This window comes from Canis aureus, chromosome 26 (assembly GCF_053574225.1).
Source record: "Canis aureus isolate CA01 chromosome 26, VMU_Caureus_v.1.0, whole genome shotgun sequence".
NCBI lineage: Eukaryota > Metazoa > Chordata > Mammalia > Carnivora > Canidae > Canis > Canis aureus.
In genome coordinates, this window is record NC_135636.1 from 44,672,645 (window position 1) to 44,696,920 (window position 24,276).

General features: G+C 47.5%; 1 protein-coding gene across 2 annotated transcripts in view; it reads left to right on the forward strand.

The window, feature by feature from the left end:
* TSHZ2 (teashirt zinc finger homeobox 2) overlaps positions 1 to 24,276 on the forward strand; it is a 443,868-nt gene that overhangs the window by 255,924 nt on the left and 163,668 nt on the right. Inside the window, exon 2 of one of the 2 annotated variants that reach the window (XM_077873606.1) lies at positions 1,100 to 6,129. In XM_077873606.1, coding sequence (XP_077729732.1) covers positions 1,100 to 4,167 — 3,068 coding nt within the window. In that variant the 3' untranslated portion in view covers positions 4,168 to 6,129. Of the gene's footprint in view, positions 1 to 1,099; positions 6,130 to 24,276 lie in introns of those variants that run through there. The other variant, XM_077873605.1, reaches the window with a different exon arrangement.

Sequence of the window (24,276 nt, forward strand, 5' to 3'; positions counted from 1 at the left end):
CAAATCCAAGGCTGAATCTCCCTTGATTTGGTACTTTAGTTACATTTTATCCACGTGGCTCTGAAAAGGCCAGGTGAAGGAAATGAACACATGGGCATAAATAGTCACTTTCCCCATCTCTGTTGATGGATATTTGCCCATTAATTCCCTTTGCACCCGCTCTCTCATGCCTTCATTTTCCCTATGCAATTACTGGCCCTAAATCCTCTCAGAGAAGGGAAGGCATGCATCCCCAATAGCACTTTGCATCTACAAATCAAACGTATAATTGGCATCTCATGACGGGTACCCACAAATCACAAAGCATTTGAAATTACAGGCACAAGATCGAGAGGGCATTTTCAGCCTTGTCTGAAAAGGTCTTCATAAACCTGTTTGAGAATAATAGGATATTCCCCAAATCTCCCATTCCAACACCATTTGCTATTATTTTAAAATCATTATGTTTGCCGAGCTTACATAATTTTTCAGCTATCAATGGAAGATTTTATTCAATACTCCATAATCTCTCTTCCTGCTGTGCGACTCTCTACAAATAAAAATGTTATAACAAAAAAGACACTGGCTATCAAAAATATAATGGCTGTGCATCTAATTTACCTGTGAGCACTCAAAAATGATTTATTAAGATAATCGTATGCCAGTATATCCAAGTGTCTTGGGAAACCTTACCACCGAGATGCCAAGGGTCAAGTCTAGTTTTCTTATGAGCCAACATCCTTCTCTGTAGAGCTCTGTCTTTGTAGGATTTGAATTGCCATCCAGCTTTCCTGAAAGTCCTACCTACAAATTTAGCAACTGCCCCACTATCGAAGCAGTAGAGAGATACGCCTTCAACATGAAAATAACATATTAACTTGGGATTCTAGGCATTTATAATGATTTGTGACTCCTGTCAATTAAAAAGAAAAAGGCGCGAGATAGCACCCAACACACCATTTGGCTTTTTCCCGTGTCCATGGCTTGCAGGTCATAAAAGCGTGGATTCAATTGCTCTTCCGTTCGGTCCTGGGAGCACTTAGGTCCAAGTGGGGAAACTAGGACGGAAGGCGTCCCCTTGTCACCTTATTTCATCTCTTCTTCTTCTTCTCTCTCGCAGGCTACGCCCAGGAGGAACAGCTGAAGGAAGACGAGGAAATAAAAGAAGAGGAGGAGGAGGAGGAGGACAGTGGTTCAGTAGCTCAGCTTCAGGGCAGCAATGACCCGGGGACAGACGAGGAGCTAGAGACGGGTCCGGAGCAGAAGGGCTGCTTCAGCTACCAGAACTCTCCCGGGAGCCACCTGTCCAACCAGGACGTGGAGAACGAGTCTCTGCTGAGCGATGCCAGCGATCAGGTGTCGGATGTCAAGAGCATCTGCGGGCGGGATGTCTCGGACAAGAAGGCCAGCGCGCACCCCAAGCTGCCCGGCGAAAGCCACAACTGCATGGATAAAATGACCGCCGTCTACGCCAACATCCTGTCCGATTCCTACTGGTCGGGCCTGGGCCTGGGCTTCAAGCTGTCCAGCAGCGAGAGGCGCAACTGTGACCCCCGCAATGGCAGCAGCAAGACGGATTTCGACTGGCACCAGGACGCACTGTCCAAAAGCCTCCAGCAGAACTTGCCTTCCAGGTCGGTGGGGAAGCCCAGCCTGTTCAGCTCGGTGCAGCTGTACCGACAGAGCAGCAAGATGTGCGGGACCGTGTTCACCGGGGCCAGCAGGTTCCGCTGCCGCCAGTGCAGCGCCGCCTACGACACCTTGGTCGAGCTGACCGTGCACATGAATGAGACGGGCCACTATCAAGATGACAACCGCAAGAAGGACAAGCTGCGACCCACGAGCTACTCGAAGCCCCGGAAGAGGGCTTTCCAGGATATGGACAAGGAGGACGCTCAGAAGGTTCTCAAGTGCATGTTTTGTGGCGACTCCTTCGATTCCCTCCAAGATCTGAGCGTCCACATGATAAAAACAAAACATTACCAAAAAGTGCCTTTGAAGGAGCCAGTACCAACCATTTCGTCGAAAATGGTCACCCCGGCCAAGAAACGCGTCTTTGATGTCAATCGCCCGTGTTCCCCCGATTCGACCACAGGCTCCTTTGCAGACTCGTTTTCTTCTCCGAAGACCGGTGGCCTGCAGCTGTCGTCCAACAACCGCTACGGCTACCAGAACGGCGCCAGCTACACCTGGCAGTTTGAGGCCTGCAAGTCCCAGATCCTCAAGTGCATGGAGTGCGGCAGCTCGCACGACACCCTGCAGCAGCTCACCACCCACATGATGGTCACCGGGCACTTCCTCAAGGTCACCAGCTCGGCCTCCAAGAAAGGGAAGCAGCTGGTGCTGGACCCCCTGGCCGTGGAGAAAATGCAGTCGCTGTCAGACGCCCCGAACAGTGATTCGCTGGCCCCCAAGCCATCAGGTAACTCAGCCTCTGACGGTGCGGCGTCCACGACCGAGCCGAAGAAAGAAAGTAAGAAGGACAAACCAGAGGAGATGGACAAGGACGAGAGAGTCATGAAAAGGGAGGAGTATGATGATCCTCTGCAAAAGCCTTTAGACCCCACCATAAAATATCAGTACCTAAGGGAGGAGGATTTGGAGGACGGCTCCAAGGGCGGAGGGGACATCTTGAAGTCATTGGAAAACACCGTCACCACAGCCATCAACAAAGCCCAGAATGGGGCCCCCAGCTGGAGCGCGTACCCCAGCATCCACGCGGCCTACCAGCTGTCGGAGGGCGCCAAGCCGGCTCTGCCCCTGGGATCCCAGGTCCTGCAGGTTCGGCCCAACCTCACCAACAAGCTGAGGCCAATTGCCCCAAAGTGGAAAGTCATGCCGCTGGTGTCCATGCCCACCAACCCGGCCCCGTACACCCAAGTGAAGAAGGAGCCCGACGACAAAGAGGAAGCCGTGAAGGAGTGCGGGAAGGAGAGCCCCCAGGAAGAGGCCTCGCCTTTCAGCCACAGTGAGGGGGATGCTTTCTCCAAAAGCGAAGCCCCTTCGGAAGCCAAGAAGGCCGAGCCTCGTCTCCTGAAGGAGGAGGCCCGGCTGGTGGAGGAGGGCGGCGAGCCCGAGAAACGACCACCCCTGGAGCCCGCGCCCACTCTCAGCAATGGGTGCACCCTCCCCACGCGGGCGCCCGCCCTGCCGTGCATCAACCCGCTCAGCGCCCTGCAGTCCGTCCTGAACAATCACCTGGGCAAGGCCACGGAACCCCTGCGCTCCCCCTCCTGCTCCAGCCCAAGCTCAAGCACAATGTCCATGTTCCACAAGTCGAATCTCAGCGTCCTGGACAAGCCGGGCTTGAGTCCCGCCCCGACGCGGCCCGCCAGCGTGTCCAGGCGCTACCTGTTCGAGAGCAACGATCAGCCCATCGACCTGACCAAGTCCAAGAGCAAGAAGGCCGAGTCCGCGCAAGCACAATCCTGTACGTCCCCACCTCAGAAGCACGCTCTGTCGGACATCGCCGATATGGTCAAGGTCCTGCCCAAAGCCACCACCCCGAAGCCCGCCGCGTCCTCGCGGGCCGCCCCCGTGAAGCTGGAAATGGATGTGAGGCGCTTCGAGGATGTCTCCAGCGAGGTCTCCACCTTGCATAAGAGGAAAGGCAGGCAGTCCAACTGGAACCCTCAGCACCTCCTGATCTTGCAGGCGCAGTTCGCCTCGAGCCTCTTCCAGACATCCGAGGGCAAGTACCTGCTGTCTGACCTGGGCCCTCAGGAGCGAATGCAGATCTCCAAGTTCACGGGGCTCTCGATGACCACGATCAGCCACTGGCTGGCAAACGTCAAGTACCAACTTAGGAAAACGGGCGGGACAAAATTTCTGAAAAACATGGACAAGGGACACCCTATCTTTTATTGCAGTGACTGTGCCTCCCAGTTTAGAACCCCTTCTACCTACATCAGTCACTTAGAGTCGCACCTAGGTTTCCAAATGAAGGACATGACGCGCCTGGCGGTGGAGCAGCAAAGCAAAGTGGAACAAGAGATCTCCCGGGTGTCGTCGGCTCAGAGGTCTCCGGAAACAATAGCTGGCGAAGAGGACACAGACTCTAAATTCAAGTGTAAGTTGTGCTGTCGGACATTTGTGAGCAAACATGCAGTAAAACTCCACCTAAGCAAAACGCACAGCAAGTCACCCGAACACCATTCACAGTTTGTAACAGACGTGGATGAAGAATAGCTCTGCAGGTATGGGTTTTACTCCCAGGTGATGGGACCGTAGCCTTGTGAGGAGCTTCTTGATGGGAGATGGGTCTGTGTAGAGGCAGCCCCTGTCTCCCAGTACCAAGAGGACAGTAGCCTGCTGGAATAGGACTTATCTGTATGAAAGACTAGAACACGATAAGTCCTACCCACCTCGATGTCTCCAGGTTAGAGTTGGCGAATAGAATGAAATGGGTTCAGAGAGATGGAGTTCACAGATTACTGCTTCAGGATACGTGATCTCCTTAGTGACCCCAAGGCCCAACTCTGAAGGTCCAGCCAAGGCTACACCTCATTTTAATTAATACGTACGGACTAACGTCACTGTCCCGTTTCACCCCCTCACCTTCCCGCAGCGATGCTAATGACTTAGAAAGTGAGTGGAGGGTGAGCAACAGAACGAACACTGTAGAGTTCCTGGGGGCAGCCACTATGCAGAGATTTCTTAATCGGCTCGTGAACTTTATTACTATTACTTGTAATTAATGCTTTTGGCAGCTTCCTTTCGGCAATCGCTATACCCTCCCCTCCCACCCCTCGGTTTCTTACCTCCATTAGGTTTGCTAGCAAAGAGTGTCTGCCCTGTAGTCAGACGGCAGCAAAATACACTCTGCAGATCATTGGGGTGAAAAGAGAGGAAGCCGATTTTCTTCTCTCCTCGTCCTCTGGTTTTCTTTAGGATACACCAGTATCGGCGGCCGCTTTTAACAAAGATAGATGCGCTGCATGCCCTTGACAGTTTGCTTTTCCTAAAGAAAACGAACGACTTTCTGAACACCCATTGCCGATGCACTTGGGGTCGGTCCCACAGCTTCAAGATCGTTTGCATCTTGTATCATAGAAGTTCTGTGCCTTGTATAGTCACTGGTGCCCAGACTCTCTATGTCACCTTCAGGAAAGAGGACAGAGACCAAGGTCAAATAATTTTGGCAGACTTGCCACACCGGCCGCTTTCGAATCTGGGCTGGGTCTTCACGTAATCCTTTCATCTCCTTTTTTTTTTTTTTTTTTTTTTTTTTTTTTTGGTATTTTGTCTGCTTCCTTCTCTCTGCTCTTCAGCATGATACCCCCCTACATGCTAGGGACCTCCACACACACTCAAGTTGTCCTCTACCTGGGCCTTCCCCCCACCCCCCACCCAACCCCAGACAGGGACCTGACCTGACCTAAAGCTTCCGCACTTGCCAGTCCAGTTTATGTCATGCTAGGTGACAGATTAGTTCTTTTGGTTACTTCACAGTAAGATTATGGACAGTCAGTAATCACCTAAAAGCCCTCACCACCCCCTAGTGTCAGAGCATTTGTTTTTTAGATAGGAGATTTTTAGATCAAGCCACAAAGGTATGAGCAGGAGCAGAGCTCCAGGTGGAGGAGGGGTACTTACGTGGTATGGCTTTGGGCTCACCCCACATCAGGTGGGGAGATTTGCCAAGTGTGAGGATGGTCAAGATGAAATCGAGGGTGAAAATCTGGGACTGTCCCCTCACTGAGAAGATCTAAGAGCTTCCGATGGAGGGGGATCCCATCCTATAACTCTAATGGCTCCGTGGGCCCGAATGAAGACTGTTATTTTGTTTGCATGTTTTTATCATGATAATTAAAATGTGTTACTAGCAGATTCATCTCTTGCTTTCCAAGCATGATTTGTTCAGCTCATACTATTGAAAGAAAAGCCAAAATTCATCTACTGAATCTATAAGTGGGCTTGGGGCTTGGCAACATTCTATTTATTTGCTATATAACATTTTATATCTTATGTAACTTGCTATTATACTTTGCTGGTCCTTGGAAAAAAAAAAAAAAAAAAGGTGGATATATACAGAATACCCAGGGAGAAGAGAGATGTTTCCAATCCCATAGTGGTAGGTCCAAACCATGGTGAAGAGGACAAATAGGTAATGTTTATTTGTGCTACAATAAAGACCAATTTTCCACCTGTTAGGTTTGTAATCATTCTTTGAAAAAAAAATAATAATATCACTGCCAAAACATTGCGATACGTAAATAGAAAGGTGGGAGAAAAAGAAAGCCATAGTCAAAATCTGAAACGTACATGTCTGTTCTAAGGAAGCAAAGATAAACTGATCATTTGGAAAACCCGACACAAAGGCACTTAACAAATCTGTTTAAATACCTAGATTGGATAGCTCTTCTCATCCCTCTGCATTTGTATAAAATAAATATTTCTGATTTGGACCTTTGAAGCACCACATCACAGAGTTATTATATGAAACCAAAGCTCCATTCGTATGTAAACACCGTGATGCTGTGCTCTTGAGATAGGATTACAGAGAAACAAGTTTGAGTATTTAAGCCTCATCCTAAACCATAGGAGTATACGTGTGTTGTGTGTACACACACACAAAAAAACCGGTGCGGGTGCATGGTGTGTTTATTAATACTAATGATATTATAATCTGCCTGAATAGCTCCCACATTTGCACAGAAGTGGCTCTCTGACCCTCTGGCCACCTAGGGAAGAAATCCTTCATCCTCGAGATCCTCTCTTAGAACAACATCCATCCAGTACCTTGCCCACTGCTTAGAGTTATGCAAATATATGTTTTTCAATGATCACAAAACGAGATCCCTGTTATCCGGAACTCTAATTTTAGTTGGTATGCGTGATAGCACAAACTGTACAAAATGACATGATGTCTTAGAAAGCACGGTCAAGATTTTATGGAAAATTTGGGAGCTCTATCGTATCTGTGTTCTCTGTGAGACACAAATTTTGGCCTGAATTTTCTTTCCTTTCTTAGATAGGTCTTAAATCCTGCAGAAGGCTCTGCCAAATATTAAAGGCAACGTTTCATTAAAAATTAATTAGGCAATATTAAATGTGCATCCCTATTTTAGGACATGAGTAATCTAAAACAATTTCAGTAAGTATTTGTATATATCTTTAAAAACCACATGCTCTCAAATAATAGAAATTAAACAAAGAGCAAATCAATGAGTCTAAAATGCATAAGGACTTGAAATTATAGTCATTATCGTGTAATACAGTGTACAAGTTTTGCAGCACACCTAGCCTTGAAATTGGGGGCAAGAATGAATTCTAGTCCAATAAGCTGCCGCCTTTGTTGTGGGTGATTTGATAAAAACACATGTTCAGGGTGAACAGCTCGTAAACTTGCCAAATAAAATACGGGATGCCCAGTTAAATTTGAATTTCAGATAAGCAACAAATAAGTTTTTAGAATAAGCGTGTCCCAAATATTGCAGGGGCCATATTTTTACTCAAAAAAAAAATTTTTTAAGTGTGCATTGTTTATCTGAGATTCAGATTTTACTGGGCAGTCTGTATTTTTATTTGCTAAATCTGGCAACCCTAACAGCATGGATTATAGGACATTCTGGAAAAAGCAAAATGGGCTGGATTAATTAATGTCTATACGAGGCATCACCCTTTCATTCATCCACTAAATAAATATTCCTCCCTAGCTCCCTCAATCCGTCCTCCCTCCTTCCTGTGTCCCCTCCCTGCATTTCCTTCATCTTACAACAAACATCGGTTCGGCTTCTACTGTGCACCAGCCTCTGCTCAGCAATGGCTACGTAATGGGGAACCAGCAGACGTGCTGATGATAATAGCCAAGTGTGCTGGCCCTCCGGCAAGCGCTTTCCAAACATTATTCCACTTTAGTCTCACAAGCAGCCCTATAAGGTAGGGGTTGATTCAACCGTGTAACAGGGGAGGAAAAGGAGGCAGAGAGATTCTGCATGAATTCCTGCGATCTCATAACCTCGCTCATTCATTATCACCTATCCAGAAGGCTATCACTCCAGGCCACGCGCCACGCTAATCCCAGGGAATAAACCAGTGACCAGAACCAGAGCCTGCCTTTTAGGCTCGCCGTAGACATGCAGATGGGCAGCTCTGGGGTAAATGCTCACTGGAGCACACAGGAGGGACATCTGCCTGACTCCCAGGAGGAGGCCCAGGAGGGGGCATGATGGCTTTGGGGAGCACGCGATGTTAGAGCTTCCTCTGGCTGCCCAGGCTCTCCGGCTTGGGTGCAAATCCTAACTCATCCACTCTCCCCAAGACATGGCCCGCTTCTGGGTCTATAATATGGGAGCACAGTTGTCCCCTCATAGAAAATTTGTGAGAATTAAATCAGCCTGTGCAATTCCTTTCCAGAGAGCCTGGCAACTAGGAGGTTCACAGGAAAAGTCAGTGCTCCACAGCCTCTATGGGAGGCCCGTGTTCTTCAGCCTCACCTCAAGTGCGTAGACGTGTGGCTTCTCCCCAGGTGCCCCCATGGAAGCCCCCACTTGCTATTAGATCACCTCAAGTGTGTAGACGTGTGGCTTCTCCCCAGGTGCCCCATGGAACCTTCAGCTTGCTATTTGATCACCTCAAGTGCGTAGACGTGTGGCTTCTCCCCAGGTGCCCCCATGGAGGCCTCCACTTGCTATTTGATCATAACGATAGCAAATGACAGCAACACTCCCACTGAGTGGCTTCTTCGGCGAGCCAGGCGTGGCGGCGATCCATGACATTCTGATTTTGCCACGAGCCGGAGGGTTTCGTGACTCGTCCACCAGCACAAGGGCAGTGGGCAGGTGGACTCAAGCCCGGGACCGCTCCACGCTCCTTGCCTACTTCTGCCTCTTGGCATCCCCATCCCTGCCGCCTTGCCTGATGGTTTTTAGGTGCGACCCCTGGCCACGTGGACACCGAACAGCCCAGAAAAAGGCTGTACCAGTGGCACAAGAGCCAGAGCCCGGCAAGCCTCTCCCCTGAGCTTCTCCGAGGCTCCAGCTGCAAAGCAAATATTGAAAGTCGGGAGCCCGGGAGCGGCCCACGGGGTGAAGGGAGGCATCCTCGCTCCCCCGGCTGCAACGGCCTCGCCCGGCCAGGCAAGTCCACCTGCACCATTCGGTGTCTAACCAAGGGATGACCCGCATTCCAGGGAAAATATACACGTACCCTATTTTTCTTTTTTTGATCCTCATCCTGACTCTCACTCGGGGGAAGCAAAATGAGAATTCAGAAACAGGGTCAGCTATGAGACTAGCGTATCTCCAACACAGCAAGAAACAAATGTGTCATCTGTTTTAATGCTTCCATTTTATGCAAGCGATCTGGCTTGCCTCCCTCGCACATCGCCGGTCCCCCTCTCCCTTGCACTGTCCCCCTCATCGGGACCTTCGAAATCTCAACCCTGACGTGTATAATTTGGTGCTTTAATATAGAGTAACATTATTTTTCATTTACTCCAATCTGCCATCAGTATCATCTTTTCATTTAACCAGATGCAATTCTTTTTTCTTTCGCTAAATTGAAAATCCATGAGCGACAGGGAGTGCAATGTTTTAATTAGCTCATATTTTTTATATGGATTTATGTCTTTAAAATACATTTGTGTAATTCTTCAGCTAAATTAAAAACGTCTTTCCGCGAAAGTGAGGAGGGGAAAATAAAGAGCTGAATTGTGTCATTAGCTTAGGTAGATACAGATGGAGAGCAGGACCTCACGGGGTGGGGGGGACACCTAGGACGGCTAGAGCTTCGGCCTGGGCCCACTCTGAACTTGCCCCTTCATTTAAGGAAGTCTTCCTCTATAAAGATTTCACGGAAACGGCTTGGGGAGGGATTTTTTTTTTTTTAAGGCACCTAGTAAGTAAACAAGCAGCTACCTTCAACGAACTAATTTGAAACCGAACCAGACGCCAAACAAAACAGGCGAAAAAAAAAAAAAAAAGAAAGAAATCATAATGATAAACAGTTTCCCTTGCATTTCTCTCTTTGTCTTTTTTTTTTTTTTTTAACTATCAAGTTTAAAGCTTTCCACGGTGCTTTTTTTTCTACTTTATAGGAGACAAGTGACATTCTGTGGTAAATGGGAGGAAAAGCCATGCAGAACTGAAATCTCTCTAATGCACTGACACTAACTTGCCCTCTATTGTTGGAACCGAGCAGGCACTCATGATTGTTCATCAAACGGCTCCTAATGCAGTTAAAGCATTCAGCTATAATTTCTCCTTGCATTTATAATTACTGTCATAGACTGCACACCTCGGTGAGCAGATTAAAGCTATAAACTATTTAGCCACGGCTCTAAGACGAGGAACTTGATTTGTCTGGCAGGAATTATTTGTTAGAGAGCTTGACACTTCACATAAAAATGACTCAACTTGATGAAGAACAATGCAGTTTTAGCAATGCAGGGATTTTAAATCAGTCTGGACGCCACGCCCTACAAGAATCGCAGGGCAGTTTGTTAAATGATATGTAGGCCACGGAGATCACGTTCGGGGGACCAAAATAGCAGAGGATGTGGCGTGCAGCTGCTTGCTTTCCCGACTCTTCCTCTGAAGGAAAAGGAGTTTGTTGAAAATCAGTGCGTGTCATGTTCTCCCATTAAATCCAGTGTAAATGTTACATGAGGCTCACCTGGCAGGAAGGAGGGATGCCAGGAGCTGAAGGCACCCGTCACCTTTGGGGGCTTTTGAGAACTTTGTGCTGCTGTCGAGACCACGTCCCCCCCAAAGCCCAGGAAGCCAGGGCCACGTGGAAAGTGCTGGTGGTTGTTTTGCCTGGAATGGTCTTTATGCCTTTGGTCTTTTTATTTGGTGTTTTTTTTTTTTTTTTTCACTTGCAGGAGGCATATTGTATATTTTAGGCATGGAGGACATTCTCTTTGGGGTCATCTTCTAGGGATGCTGTGAAAACTTAAAAAAAAAAAACATGTTCAGGTTGATGAGCAAGACTGGCAGAGGCTGGGTGGCAACAGTAAATGGAGTTCCTTTCTTCTTCTTCGGTTTGTGTTGAGGATTAGCTAAAAGAGAGTAAGGGCAGAGCACAGCCCTGGACCTGAGCGAGTACTCAATGAACTTTCCTCTCCTCTTTATTCCCCACCTTGATCACTTGCCTCAAAAAAATCCCCTTCTGTTTGCTGAAGGCTTAAATCAAGATGTGAGATGGATTGTGCCATTTTATTTGAAGAAATAAGGAGAGACTATGAGTACAGATTTAATTAAATCAGCTCTGGGCCATGGGCGGGGGGACGGGGGGCATGGAAGTATCTGGTGGTGTTTGGGTGCCCCAAGAAAGGATGGAATAGAGCATTTACCTGCATTTCTTTCCCTCCGACTTCTACTTTTTCTCCCTGCCACCAGCTACCTTGAAAAATTCTATTTGCTACAGTCCAAAATCACCAGTGGCCTTGCCATGCTTAGGAAGGTCTGCATTGGAGTTTCAATGCAGATAATGATGGTGATGATGTTGATTAGATGTGGTAAGAAAACAGTGCTTGGCAGCGTCAGCTACCACTACTGTCCTCGCCGTGATCAATACTGACAGAGGATTAACATTTACGGTTAACATTACGGCGCCTTTACGGTGTTCCTGCTCTTGTACTAGGGCATCTCACATATAACCTCAATCAATCCTAACCCAAAACTCTACAAAGAAAGAATTATTATGATACTCAGCTTACAGGTGAAGAAATCAGCCCTCAGACAGGTGAGGTGATCCTCAAGATCACAGAGCTAGCCCATGGTGGAGCAGGAAATTCAAGTGTGGGCAAATGCATGATTTACCTCAAGCCAGAATTTTGGCCGATTGCTTCTGGGCCTTCTGGCTAAGATCAAGTGCAGAATTTTGACCAAAACTTTTCCCAGAACCTTTCTGGTATTTAGGGAGTTAAATTCTATTGGGTGCTGTACCAAATGTGAGATGTGAACCCTGTCCCCAAGTTATTGGCAGGGGAGAGAAATTGAGGGGGCAAATAAAAAAAAAAGTTTCAATCATCTGAAAGCCCAAATCTTTGACACAGACAACTTTCTCCCTCTCGGGCCCTCCAGCGAATTGGCACTTTCACCGTGCCTGGTTTTATCTGGTACTTTTTTCATCTATGGAGAAAAAAAAAAATAATGTTTCAGGTTATGTTATTTTCAATGCTACATTACTCGATTTCACAGTCAAATAATTCTATTTTTGTTCACCAGAGAAATTTGTCATGTTTAATTGTTTATGACTCCCTCCTCTCCCCATATTTGCTGTAGCCCCCACTTGCCCCTATGCTGCCTTCCTATGGATGCTCTGGTGTGCAGTAACCATGGAGATGGGTCCCTATTGGGTAGCATTTGCTCTGGCTTAGAAGTCAAAGGACCAATCAGGACCTCATCATCCCAGAAATGTAAGAGAATGGAAAGCGAGAGGACGCTGGAAGTGGAGGGTGGGCCTGTCACAGGAGACGGGAATTCCTGATGCCTAGAAATCCCACAAGGGAAGCATCAGGGAGCTAAAAACTCAGAGGGAGGTCCATAGGCTCTGGAGCCCCTCAGGCCTGGGCCCAGAGGGCCACATCTCCACGTCCTAGCTGAGAGGCCTAGAGCAGGCCATGTAACCTCTGTGACCCTCAGCTGCCTCTTCTGTCAAGTGGCCACAGGAAGCCTGGCTGAATGTAGCATTATAAGGATAAAATTAAAGAAAACCCACCAAGTGTCTTCCTGATACAATACTGGGCATGTAGAAATCATCAGTTAAAGAGAGTTACTCTTATAATTGTTAAAATACAGCAGTCCTAGCATCAAGGGTGAGTTAACATGTCTGACAATTGTCATTATAATAGCTACAGCCACAAGTATCATGTGTTGCAACCAAGTCATATTTTGCATCTTGGGAATGTCTCTTTGGGAAAGACAAATGTGAAAACGTCATGTCAGGGCCTATGGCCTGTGCAAGGACTGCAGCGGGAGCAACACAGAGGCAGAGTCTGTCCTCAGAACGCTGACAGTCGGTCACAGAAGAAGGAAACCAAGGCTTCAACTGAGCTCAGTGCTCTCGCCAGAGAAGTACTGAGCTATGGGGAGCTGAGAGGGCTCGAGGACATCTAGCCAAATAAGCAGAGACCTAGGCTGTGTCTGAAGTGAGCTAACAGGTGGAAAAGGGGGAGAATCTCATGGCAAAAGGAATGACGAGAGGAAAGTCTTTTAAGTGAGGTAGAGTGAGGGCGGGGTTCCTTCTAGAAAATGCATGTTGTTCAGTGTGACTGGAGCTGTTTAGGGGAGAAGATGGCATAGAGGGGATGCTGATCAGGCCAAGAAGCTAGTGGATATACATAGGATAGCTCCAACTCGAGCATATAAATTTATCTTTTGAGCCTCACAGAGACAGATGTTCAATGCAGGTTTGCTTTACTGAAATACTCAAACATCATTTCCATGAGGTTGACCTTGTAGGGCTTTGAGGTGGTGGGGCACTGGACTGGGTGTGAACACAGCTTCCACCCCTGAGGTCCAGGAGGCCAGGGGCTGCATCTGATGAGCTCCCCACGTACAGACTCTACAGATATTGAAAGGGACGGAGGGAGGGAGGGAAAGGAGAGTATCTAGGAGGTGATCATCACTTCCTCTGACATTCCCCACGTGCGAAATGGCAGTAAGGCCTGTGTCACTCATCAGTGAGGCAGATCGAATAGATAAAGCAGATGGAACCCTTTAGCACAGAGCATAGCACATAAGAGAAGCCCCAAAGGAAGGAATCGCCAGGCTCTGTGCAGTCCAGAAAAGTATGAGAAAGTGAGAAACAGTCCCAGTCCACCATCAAATGATTTGTCCAGAGGACTGACATCGCCACGAGGGCTAAGAACTGGCTTTTTTTGAAGTACGCTCACCCAGGGGAGCAGAGTCAGGAGATGGCTTCAGGTGAATGAGCCAAGCTGTTCTGCATTCTCTGCACCAGGAGGATCAGAGACTTCTTCGTTCAGTTGTCCTTTAATTCATGCTCTTGGAGAAGTGGCCACAAGCCAGGTTTCGTCCTAAGGGCTGGGCCACATGGTACCTAGAAGGAAGGAGAAGCAGATCTTACATTCTAATCAGAGGATGCACGTTGATCATAGCACTGACAGCTCACATTTGGGAGCACATAAACAAAAGTAGAATATGGAGCTGCCAAGGGAATAGTGCAACGTGAGGGACTGTGACAGGGCCACCCACTTTAAACGGGGAAGGGGAGGGAGGTCAGGGAAGGAGAGTAAGGAGGTTGAGAAGGAGCTGGTCATGTGACAAATCAGGGACAGGACCTCCCAGGTGGGACAACAGAAGGGTTGGCACATCTGATTCAGGGAAAGGCCAGTGTTGAGGGCTGAGCTGGAGGGGTAGGGGCGTGGTTGGGGTGGGGTGAGGCCATGAAGTAGGTCAGGGCTTTGTAGACCATCTCAAGAACTTTAGACTTTTCCCCCCTACACTCAATGAGAAGCTGTTGAAGGGGTTTAAAAGGGCAAGGACACGATCTACTTTGTCCTTCAGGAGACCATTGTGGTTACTGAGCGTAGAATAGATGAGAGCAGTCAAGGGCAAAAGCAGGAGGTCAGTGAGGAGGTGAAGGGAAAGGCAGTGGTGATCTGGAGGCAGTGTAGGCAGGGAGCATGGAGCAGAAGAAAGGGCTTTAGGGGCTTCCAGGCCACTCACAACCATACTTGCCTAGAAAGAAGAAGAGGTATCAAACCGAGAAGACATGTAGAACATTAGGAAAAATTTGGCTTCATGTCGTGGGGCCCTGGGTGGGCTTCTAGATACAACCGTTCTTCCCAAATCACTCCCAACTCCTAAGTGAGCCATTACTGCCTAGTTCCCAAGGAGAATCCATTTCTTGATCAAAGTAAGCCACGATCTTTCTACTTCCCCAGAAATTATGAGGTACAAAACAAGAGGCCTCTGCAGTGCTTGCCTTCCTATTTTTCAATCCTAATTTAATTCCTCTCTCCATTCTGTAATTCAGCAACCCCCCCCCCCCCCCCGCCCAAGCATCAACCCTAGGTGGTCCCGACTCCAACGGAAGATTTACTGGCAAGATGAAATGGAGGAACACATTGGGTTTTTTTTTTTTTTTCAAAATGATTTAATGACCTTTTTGGCATCCCCATGATGCTGAAATCTTCTGTAATTATTCAGTTTGTAGGTAGAGAGTTCTGTTGATCAGAGAAAGGCTGATGTGGATGTCAAATGTCAATAAATTTGCAATCCATAATTGCCACCACATGATGCTGGAGCAGACTGGAGAATGGCTTGGTCACAGGGCTGTGAATGGTTGAACCAATACAAGCACCAAAGTATCTCGTGCGTTACACATGCAAAATCACTACGCTATCTCCCCCTCTTGCACCAGCTCACTTGCTCTGTCCCTGCCTTCTTTTTTCCGCTGTGACAGTCACTGTCACCATCTGCTTCTCTGGAGAGAAGTGTGCTGCATATCTGACCTTCCAAAGTTTTCTGGGTCCATCTCCACCCAAAGCCAGCGATGGGTTCTTCCAGAGAATCTCCATAAGCTCTTTCTGGTTGTGCTGTTCAGGTCTGTTTGGCCCTGCTGGAGATCAAGCATTGATTTTTTTCTGCTTTGCTTGCTTTCCGACAGCATGGTTTATATCGAAAAGGTCTATGTCAGGAATTAGAGACTGTTCGTAACAATGGGGAAAAATACCCTAATATAAATATACCATTTGTGGGCTTGCACTTTGACAAGTGCAAGTGAACTGGAAGATGCTAGAAAAGCTCTGAAGTCATGGAAACACGGAACAGAGGCATTTGCTTTAATGACTCATCTAATTCCTTGAGCTCACCTTATCAAGTTGTAACCTCTGAATCTCTAAGTTCCTAGTTCAAAAATGCAAAGCCTCCTCTGTCCTCGTGTTAATTTTTAAATTATATATCATTGTAGAGAGGCCCTTGTGGTGAATATGATGAGCCATTTTCACATCTGAAATGGGGAATTATAACCGAACATTAGCGATTGCTTATAAATCACTGTGAGCAAAGTGGCATCTGTAACCACACGGTTTTAGCTGGGGAGAAATACAGTGTATGAGAAAGGGGACTCAGAAAGGGGATTTTCAAGAGACAAGGTTGCAAGCTGATGATCACAAATTCCTTGGTGCACTGAGCCAATCTTCAGGACCCCAGTGGACCTGATTTGAGGTGTGTCTAAAACTGGGATTCTAGGGCACCTGGGTGGCTCAGTTTGTTAAGTGTGTGCCTTCGACTCAGGTCGTGATCCTGGGAGTATCGGGACCAAGGCCCACATCTGGCTCCCTGCTTGGCGGGGAGTCTGCTTCTCCCTCTGCCTTCACCCCACACATGCTCACTGTCCCTCTCTCTCAAATAAATAAAATAAAGTCTTTTTTTAAAAAATGAGGCTGGGATTCTGTTCTATGGCTGCCTTTTCTTTTTCATGGAGCCATTTTTTTGGTCTAAGTGGAAAGTTTCTTGGAGGTTGAGAAATGGTCCTAAGGTTCCCTAGGAAAGCGCAAAACAGCAGTAGGACATGTGAATCTCAGGTAGCATCTCTGCCAGACAACTGGAATGTGAGCCAGGCATGGGATTTGAGAACACAGGTGCTAAGTGCTATGTCCACCCTGGCTGGAGAGCACTGGAGAGGTTTGTGGCTTTGAATGAATCCGCATGCCACTGCTCCCTAGCAGTAAGAGCATGTGCTTAATCTCTCCAAGTGGCAGTTCCTTTATCTATAAAATGGGGACTCTGGGCTTGATAGACAGGATTGCAGGAGACAATCCTGGTACAAAACCCTAAGACAATGGTTTTCAAACTTGAGAATCATCTGGAAGACTTCTTAAAACCCAAATGACTGAACCCATTCTCCAGAGTGTCAGATTCAGTAGATCTTGGGTGGGGCCCGATGATTTGAATTTCTAACAAATTCCCAGATGATAACAGGAGGCTGGTCCAAGGACCGCATTTTTGAGACCCACTTCTTTAAGCACAGTACCTGACATGTTGTGAGTGCTCTAAAAAAAAAAGTTTGCTTTATTAGCTTTAATTCAGTCTTTGAGCCTATTTGACACTCTGTCCTGTGTGAAGAAGCAGCATGAACTATAAGGAAGGTCCTAGGTTAGTGTAGAAAATCAAGTCAGACCAAGAAGATGAGACCATCTAGATTGTCCCTTAGAGGGGGCAAACAGAGAGTAGACACGGACCTACAGAAGCAACCAGAGGAGAGAAATGAAATCCAGGAAAGGAGGAGGTGATCCAGAATTTTCTAGGACTCTGCTGAGATCACTTAATAAAGGGATACACGATACCAACTCAGTTGTTTCTACAACTCCGTTGTATCAGAAGTTTCCCATCTCAAGAGCCTTGATTGTCAGGCAAGGGGATAGGTCCTCTTCTTGACTTAGCTTAATATCTTCCGTAACTCTGAGAAGATGGGACGCAAAATTATTTTGGAAGCAATAGTTAAAACTGTTCAGCATGCTAACTCGAAATTGTGTTTATCACAATCTGTTATTTATAAGTGACTCCAAACCAAATCAAACTTAATTTAGTGAGCCAGAGAATTTGCCAGTTCATCCAAGGATAGAGTTGGTTTCATGAACAGATGAATCCTGAGTTCAAAGGACGTATGTCATTGGAACTTGGTCTTTCCCCATCATTCAACTCAGATTTCCCCCCTATTTTGTCTTCATTTTCAGAGGAAAAGCAAGATTGCCTGGATCAGCACCAGGGTTATATCCCGCCAGCTTAGGGGTTTCAGTAGCGTGTCTGTTCACCAGGAGTGCCACCTATGGAGACTGAGCTGATTTGGTCTATAGGGTCACAGTACTCTTGATGCAATGCCTTAGGCTGGGAAAACAGGATGCCTGTCTCTTCAGCCTGGGTCAGCTGCACACTCCTGGAAGCACTGGGTGAGCTCAGCGTGTTACAACTTGGGCTGAGATTGGTATGCCCAGAGGAGTTGTGATATCAGTGGAGATTTTGGGTGGGGGCGAGGATGATCCTGAATTCCACTCATCTTTTTCAAGCTTGACCTAGGCCATCCGCTCACTCTCCTGACACCTACTAATTTTTCTGATTCCGAATGACAGAGAGTGGTCCCGTTAGTCCCCTGGTACCTCAGCTCGGGATTGATGGATGCTTCTCTTTCTCTCATCTTTCCCACTGCTGTTCCTTTCATTACTAATTTTTTTTACTAGACCTCCATAATACTTCCACCATTTCACCTGCTCCACCTCTGTTTCTACAGCATCCCCCCACACATCCCCCCACAGATTAGGATCATTGAAGCGCATCCTATCTCTTGCCAGGACTCTACTTACTACCCTGTGCCAGTTTGCCCAGCCCATGACTGCCAGATTAAAATTCCTAATTCGAAGCTCACAGCATAATGAGAAGAGATGCCATTTCATGAGTGTTTTTTCTACCTGAGGGACTTCAAATAGGGTCTTTCTGATCTTTATATCAACTATTCCCATTATTTAAATATCAACTTAAACAGTATCTTCTTCAAGGGCTCTTCCCTGAAAAATCTATCTAAATCAGGAGTCAACAAACATTTCTGTAAAGTGCGAGATAGTAAATATTTTCTGGGTCAGGGCCACCTAGTCCCTATCACAACGACTCAATTTGTCATGGCAGCACAGAAGAGTAATAGGAGATGTGTAAATAAAGGGGTGTGGCTATATTCTAATAAAACTTTATTGAGAGACTCTGACACTCAAATTTCATATAGTGTTCATGTATCATAAAGAAGCATTCTTCATTTGACTCTTTCAACCATTTAAAAATGTGAGGACCAGTCTGTGGGCCCCATAGCAACAGGCGATGGGCTAGATTTGGCCCACAGGCCATAGTTTGCCAAGCCCTGATCTAGAGCCTTTCAGCCCTCTCAAATGTCTCTTTCCCATCACCCTGTTTTATTTCCTTTATTAGATTTACAGCTACCTGATAGTACGTTATTTACTTGTGCATTTCCTTATGTCTCGGCACCATGCTAGGCTCCACGGATATAGCAGCCAACAGACTGATATGTTCCTCCCCATTGAAGATCTTATACAAGGAGAAAGACAAGAAACAAGAAAACAACCTCATAAACAAGCTCATTTCAGATCCCATGAAGGTAGCAGTAGTGTTCATTTACTTTGGGTGCTCCAAGAAGACCTCTTTGAGGCGTGACATCTGAAATATGAAGGACTGAGGAACCAGTCCTGAAATAAGAGAAAAGGGGATTTGAGATGGGGACAGCAAGTGCAAAGGCCCTGAGGCAAGTGAGAGCTGGGAGCGTTGAGGGAAACTCAGAGAAGGTCAGTGTTGCCAGAACTCTGAGCTCAGAGAGAAGTTTGAATATTTAGCACAGACTCAAGTGGCCAGCCCATGGTGATGAGTTTAGATTATTCTAAGTTCATTGGGAGGATTTAAATAGGGGAATGGCATGATGCAATTGGCATGTCTAAAGATGGTTCTGGCTTTCGTGTGCGGGCGGAATCACAGATATATATGTGTGTGAATGGGCTCACCAGGAAGCTCCTTGAACATCTCAGAAGGACCCTACACATATTAAGCCCCCACATACACACACACACACACAAAAAAAAAAAAAAAAAAAAAAACCTTGTGAAATTAATGCATTAATTAAAACCATTAACACAGCATAACTTTTCCTTGACCCCTTGACAGCCAGTCTCTTTATAGCCAGGTTCCTGAAGCAGGTCAATTTATATCATAAAATTCAAAAATTATAGCTTATAACATAAAGTGACCTCCCATTACATAATGTGGCAAAACAAGCAAATTAATACCAGAGGCAATAAATGTCTAGGCACTAATGCAGCTGGAGTGTGAAATATGTTCCCATTGCTTTGGGAGTACAGATTCAAAATGAGGATCAGATTACCCAGGTGCTGCCGTCATAAAGCAGCACCTGACTTCTAGCCCTAGCTGGTGTGGACACAGCCATCTGAAGGGTTTTACAATCTTTCTCATCAGTCAGGAAACAGATATTTTTGAGTCGGTTTACATACAGGCACAAGGATCCAGGAATGGGCAAGATGGAGCTTACATCTTCCTACCCCTCGTGGAGCTTACACGCGAGTTGGTAACATTGAGAGAACCACAGCCTGTAAACAAAGGCAGTCATTTCAGTGCCATGAGTGCTGAGAATACAGGGCAACCAGACAGAAGATGAAGGCTAAACTTTAGATGGGTGGGCAGGCAAGGCCTTTCTGAGGAAGTGACATTTTTGCGGAGACCTAAAAAGTGAGACCCAATTGATCATCCACCAAGTCAAGGAAGGAGAACACCAGACAGAAAGAATAGTGCACGCAAGGTTCCTAAGGCGGGAAAGAGCTCAGTGTGTTCAAAGCATTCGGTAGCATAGGGCTCTGCAAATCTGTTTTATCACGGAACCAGAGAGTGAACACCTGAGGGTTTGTGGAATTTGTAGTATATATCACAACTACCGGACTCTGACATTCCACCACAAAAATGGTCACTGATGATACATAAATGAGTAGGGGCAACCGAGGGCCAATACAATTTTAGTTACAATTACAGGTGGAGAGCTGGATTTGGTGCAGGGGCTGCAGCCTGCCAGCGCCTGGTCTCATAGGATGGCACCGTGGGCGCAGGGACCAGAAGCAGACCCTGGTATGAAGATTCCTGGATGAGTCATTTCTTAGGAATGTGCTTCCAGAGGAAACCAATAAGAGGAGGGCAGAAAGCTAGGCCTGGGTGTGATTTCAGGGAAAGCTCCAGCCTCCCCCTCAGTCCCCCGGGGACCCCCAGGGGGTTAGCTATGCCTCCGAGTTTGACTCTTCTGGAGTCAGGGCTTGGGCTCTGGTACTCTGACCTCGCTCCATCACTGGTGAGGAGCCATCCCAGGCGGGGCATCAGCTGGAAGGGTCCGTAGGCAGAGCAGCTCCAGTAGCCACGGGCCACCCACGGAAGACAGTTGCACCTGCGTGTGTTGGAAGGACAAACAGGCAGGAGGCAGGAGGCAGGTACGAGGAGAAGGAACCCAAAGCATCACTACAGGGCTCTCTTTGGATGGGCTTCCCTGCAACCACATTCCCACTGCATCGGAGAGTGAGGGTGAGTCCCTGCAAGGCCTCCTCGCGTCTGCCGGCGAATGACACGAATCACATGCCACGACACAGGAATGCCACCTTCATATAGATGTTCATATAGGAGCAGCGCACACGCAGTGGCCGGTTAACCATTTTGCTTTCATGCCTTCTAGTCTCCCACCTGAAAGGCACAGCTAGAACGTGTGTGTGGCTCGGTTCCAGAAGTGCACTCGGGTCCAAACACTGGCACTTGCAAGTTGAGTCCCTCTCAGCAGGTGGCCAACCTTTCTGAGGTCCAGTCCGCAAATGTGGAGTGAGCATTCCTGGAGCCCCTGTTCTGCCCTCCAGACTCGGCACACACTCAAACCTCAGTTTCCTTATCTGTAAAATGGGGATAATAATACCCCACTAAAAGTCTGTGAGGAAGGTTAAGTGAAAAGAAAAGATAAGGAAGCTCCTAGCACGATGCACGTAGTAGGTGCTCCACCAGTGCCAGTTGCCTCTCCTTCATTGGTTGGCACCAATAGGGAAGGCTGTTCATCGGTGTCTCTGGTGGCATTCAAAAGCCTACTCTTTGTTTTCTTGTGCTGTTTTGGTTACCCACTGAGCTCAGCTACAGACTCTCGGAGGCCTTTTGCCCTGTTCCCTGGACAGATCTTTCCCAGGACTGACCTCAGCCTTGCCTGTAGCCATAGTGATCTCTCTCACTTGTTCAATCAACACACGTTTATTGAGCACTTCTTATGCACCAGGCAGCACTGAAGCCCCGAAGACACGGGCTTTAGTAACCATGAGTTAACGTGGAATGAGCACATTGCCAGTGTTCTCTCCTTTCATCCTCCCCAAATTCACAGAAGTAGGTTCCATGATGGGTCCCCATTTTGTAGGAGGAAAAAAAACTGAGTGCTACAAAGGTTATCATACAGTTAGGAAGCATCAGGACCAAAATTTGAGTGTATTTTTTTTTTAAGATTCTATTTATTCTTGAGAAACAGAAAGAGGCAGAGACACAGGCAGAGGGAGAAGCAGGCTCCCTGCAAGGAGCCCGATGTGGGACTTGATCCCAGGATCACAACCTGAGCCGAAGGCCGATGCTCAACCACTGAGCCGCCCAGGTGTCCCTGAATGTATTTTTTATTGACCCTCCTGGCACTGCCAGAACTTAGGCACTGTCCTGATTCCCGAAGAAAATAAAGGCTAAGACCAACTGAGTGTGTACTGGATCCAAGGCCTTTTAGACCCTTTTACACACCGTCTCATACTATCCTTCCTGCCAGGATGCCAGGCGTGTCCCTGGGATCACCCCGTTTTCCCAATGGGATACCCAAAGTCCACAGAAGTTAAGTGATTTAACCATCACCACATAGCCTTTACTTCGTGGAGCTGGATTTGAAACCCCAGATTTATATGATCCTAGTGTCTGGGGAGCAGCCTTAGAGAATTTTTTAATGACTCCCCCAAAAAGCAGAAATAAAATAATAAGCATGAACATAGGCGGCGAGCTTGCTGCGTGCCAAATGCTGGGCTCAGCCCTCCTTTTCTGCAGCTTCCTTAAGCTCGCACCCCCGTGGAGGGGGCGATGTTCTCATGCCCATTTGACAGATGAAGAGATGGAAAGGTAGCAAGGGAAATCCGTGGGGTGGGCCCCGCCGCGTGTTACGTGATGGGAACAAGAGGCAATCACAGATGGGGACGCCTCCCCAGAACAGCTCTGACGTGCCCTGCTCCCACTGCAAGGAGGCTTTCCTGGGGGTCGGGGCCTGGTGCATGGGGAACCAGAGGCAACTAGGGCCCTCCTGCTCCATCCGAAGCAACGGGCCCCAGTGTGGGGTCGTGATGGGTTTGGAGGGACCCGAGGTGGAGCAGGGAAAGCCAATGCGGGTGTGGCCGGGGGGGCCCAGGGTGGGGGGGCTCCCTCCCTCTGCTTCCCCTCTTTCCTTCATTCCCAACAGCTCTGCCACTTGCAACAACGTGCGATGTGTAGCTCGGGCACGTGGAGGACGGAGCGTGTGTTCGGAGGCGCTTCTCGGATGTTGGACGGCCACCTCCACCTTAGTTATGCATGCCCGTCTTTTTCAATCTAATGAACTCCAACCACCAGTGCAACTTAAGTTCGGCTGTCTGTTCGCGCATAGTTAATATTAAAAATGTACTAACAGTGTGGCTGAGAAATCAAATTATGCACATAAATATGCTGGCATAGCAGAGGCGGCGGCAGAAGCTGAAGTTAGCAACACTGATGCCAGTTCACATTTGCAAATCTCCCGTCAATCTGTCATTAAACATGTTATCAAATGATGATAAGTGTATGCTTCTTGCTTGCATTGGTGAGCCGATTCCCGATGTTGATGCGCATTAATGGGATAATACGCATTAACATAGTTGTGCTTGGATGAACACAAAACATTTTTTATCTGTCTCAGTTTGTTTCCCCCTGTGGCCCCCAAGGAAGTGTTTTGTGCTATCAAATTGCCAAAAAAAAAAAAAAAAAAAAAAGGAAGGGGCCAGGGGGGAAGCATATTACTTTTAATTAGCGAACCTTGCTGGAGGTGGGGATTTTTTTAATCTCTAGCCCCCACCCCTCCATAATTCCTGTGTGTTGGCAATACAAGAGAGATGGACAGAGGAAGACAGAGAGAGAGATGGAGAGAGAGAGAGAGAGGGAGAGAGAGAGGAGCTCCACTGTCTTCTTTCAGTAAAACGATTAATGTCAGAAACTCAGAAGCTGGCAATTATGCTCTGTCTTAATGCACTGGCCTTTCATCTGGGGCCCTCGCTCTTGACAGGTCTGATCGTTTCAGTTCAGTGATATGAAAGGCAGCAGAGGAAATGATCGCAGACATCCCGGGTCCGTCACGAGGGCCCGCGCTGAAATGCGGCCCTGGCTCTAGAGCCTGACGCCGCTCAGTGGAGTCATAGGCGAGGGAGACAGATGGTGGCCCCAGGCATTGCCCAGACGTATGGGTGTCACAGTGCTGAGCGGGGAAGACGGAGCTACAACTGTTTCCCAAACTTGGGAACTGAGAAAATGTGCCAGCCCCCAGAACGTGAGAAACGCTCTATTGAAAAGCCAGGCGATGTCCTTTTTCCCTGATGGCTGGGCACCCACTCAATCACAAGGATAAACACAACGGTAGACATTGATTCTGTGTAGCAATATTCAGTGAGAAGTCTGTTTATCCTGAGGATCCAAGGTATAACTGGATTCATTTTTTGATCAGAATGAAAATAAAATTCAGAAATTCTTGAGTGGACGCTTGGACCTTCGTGGCCCA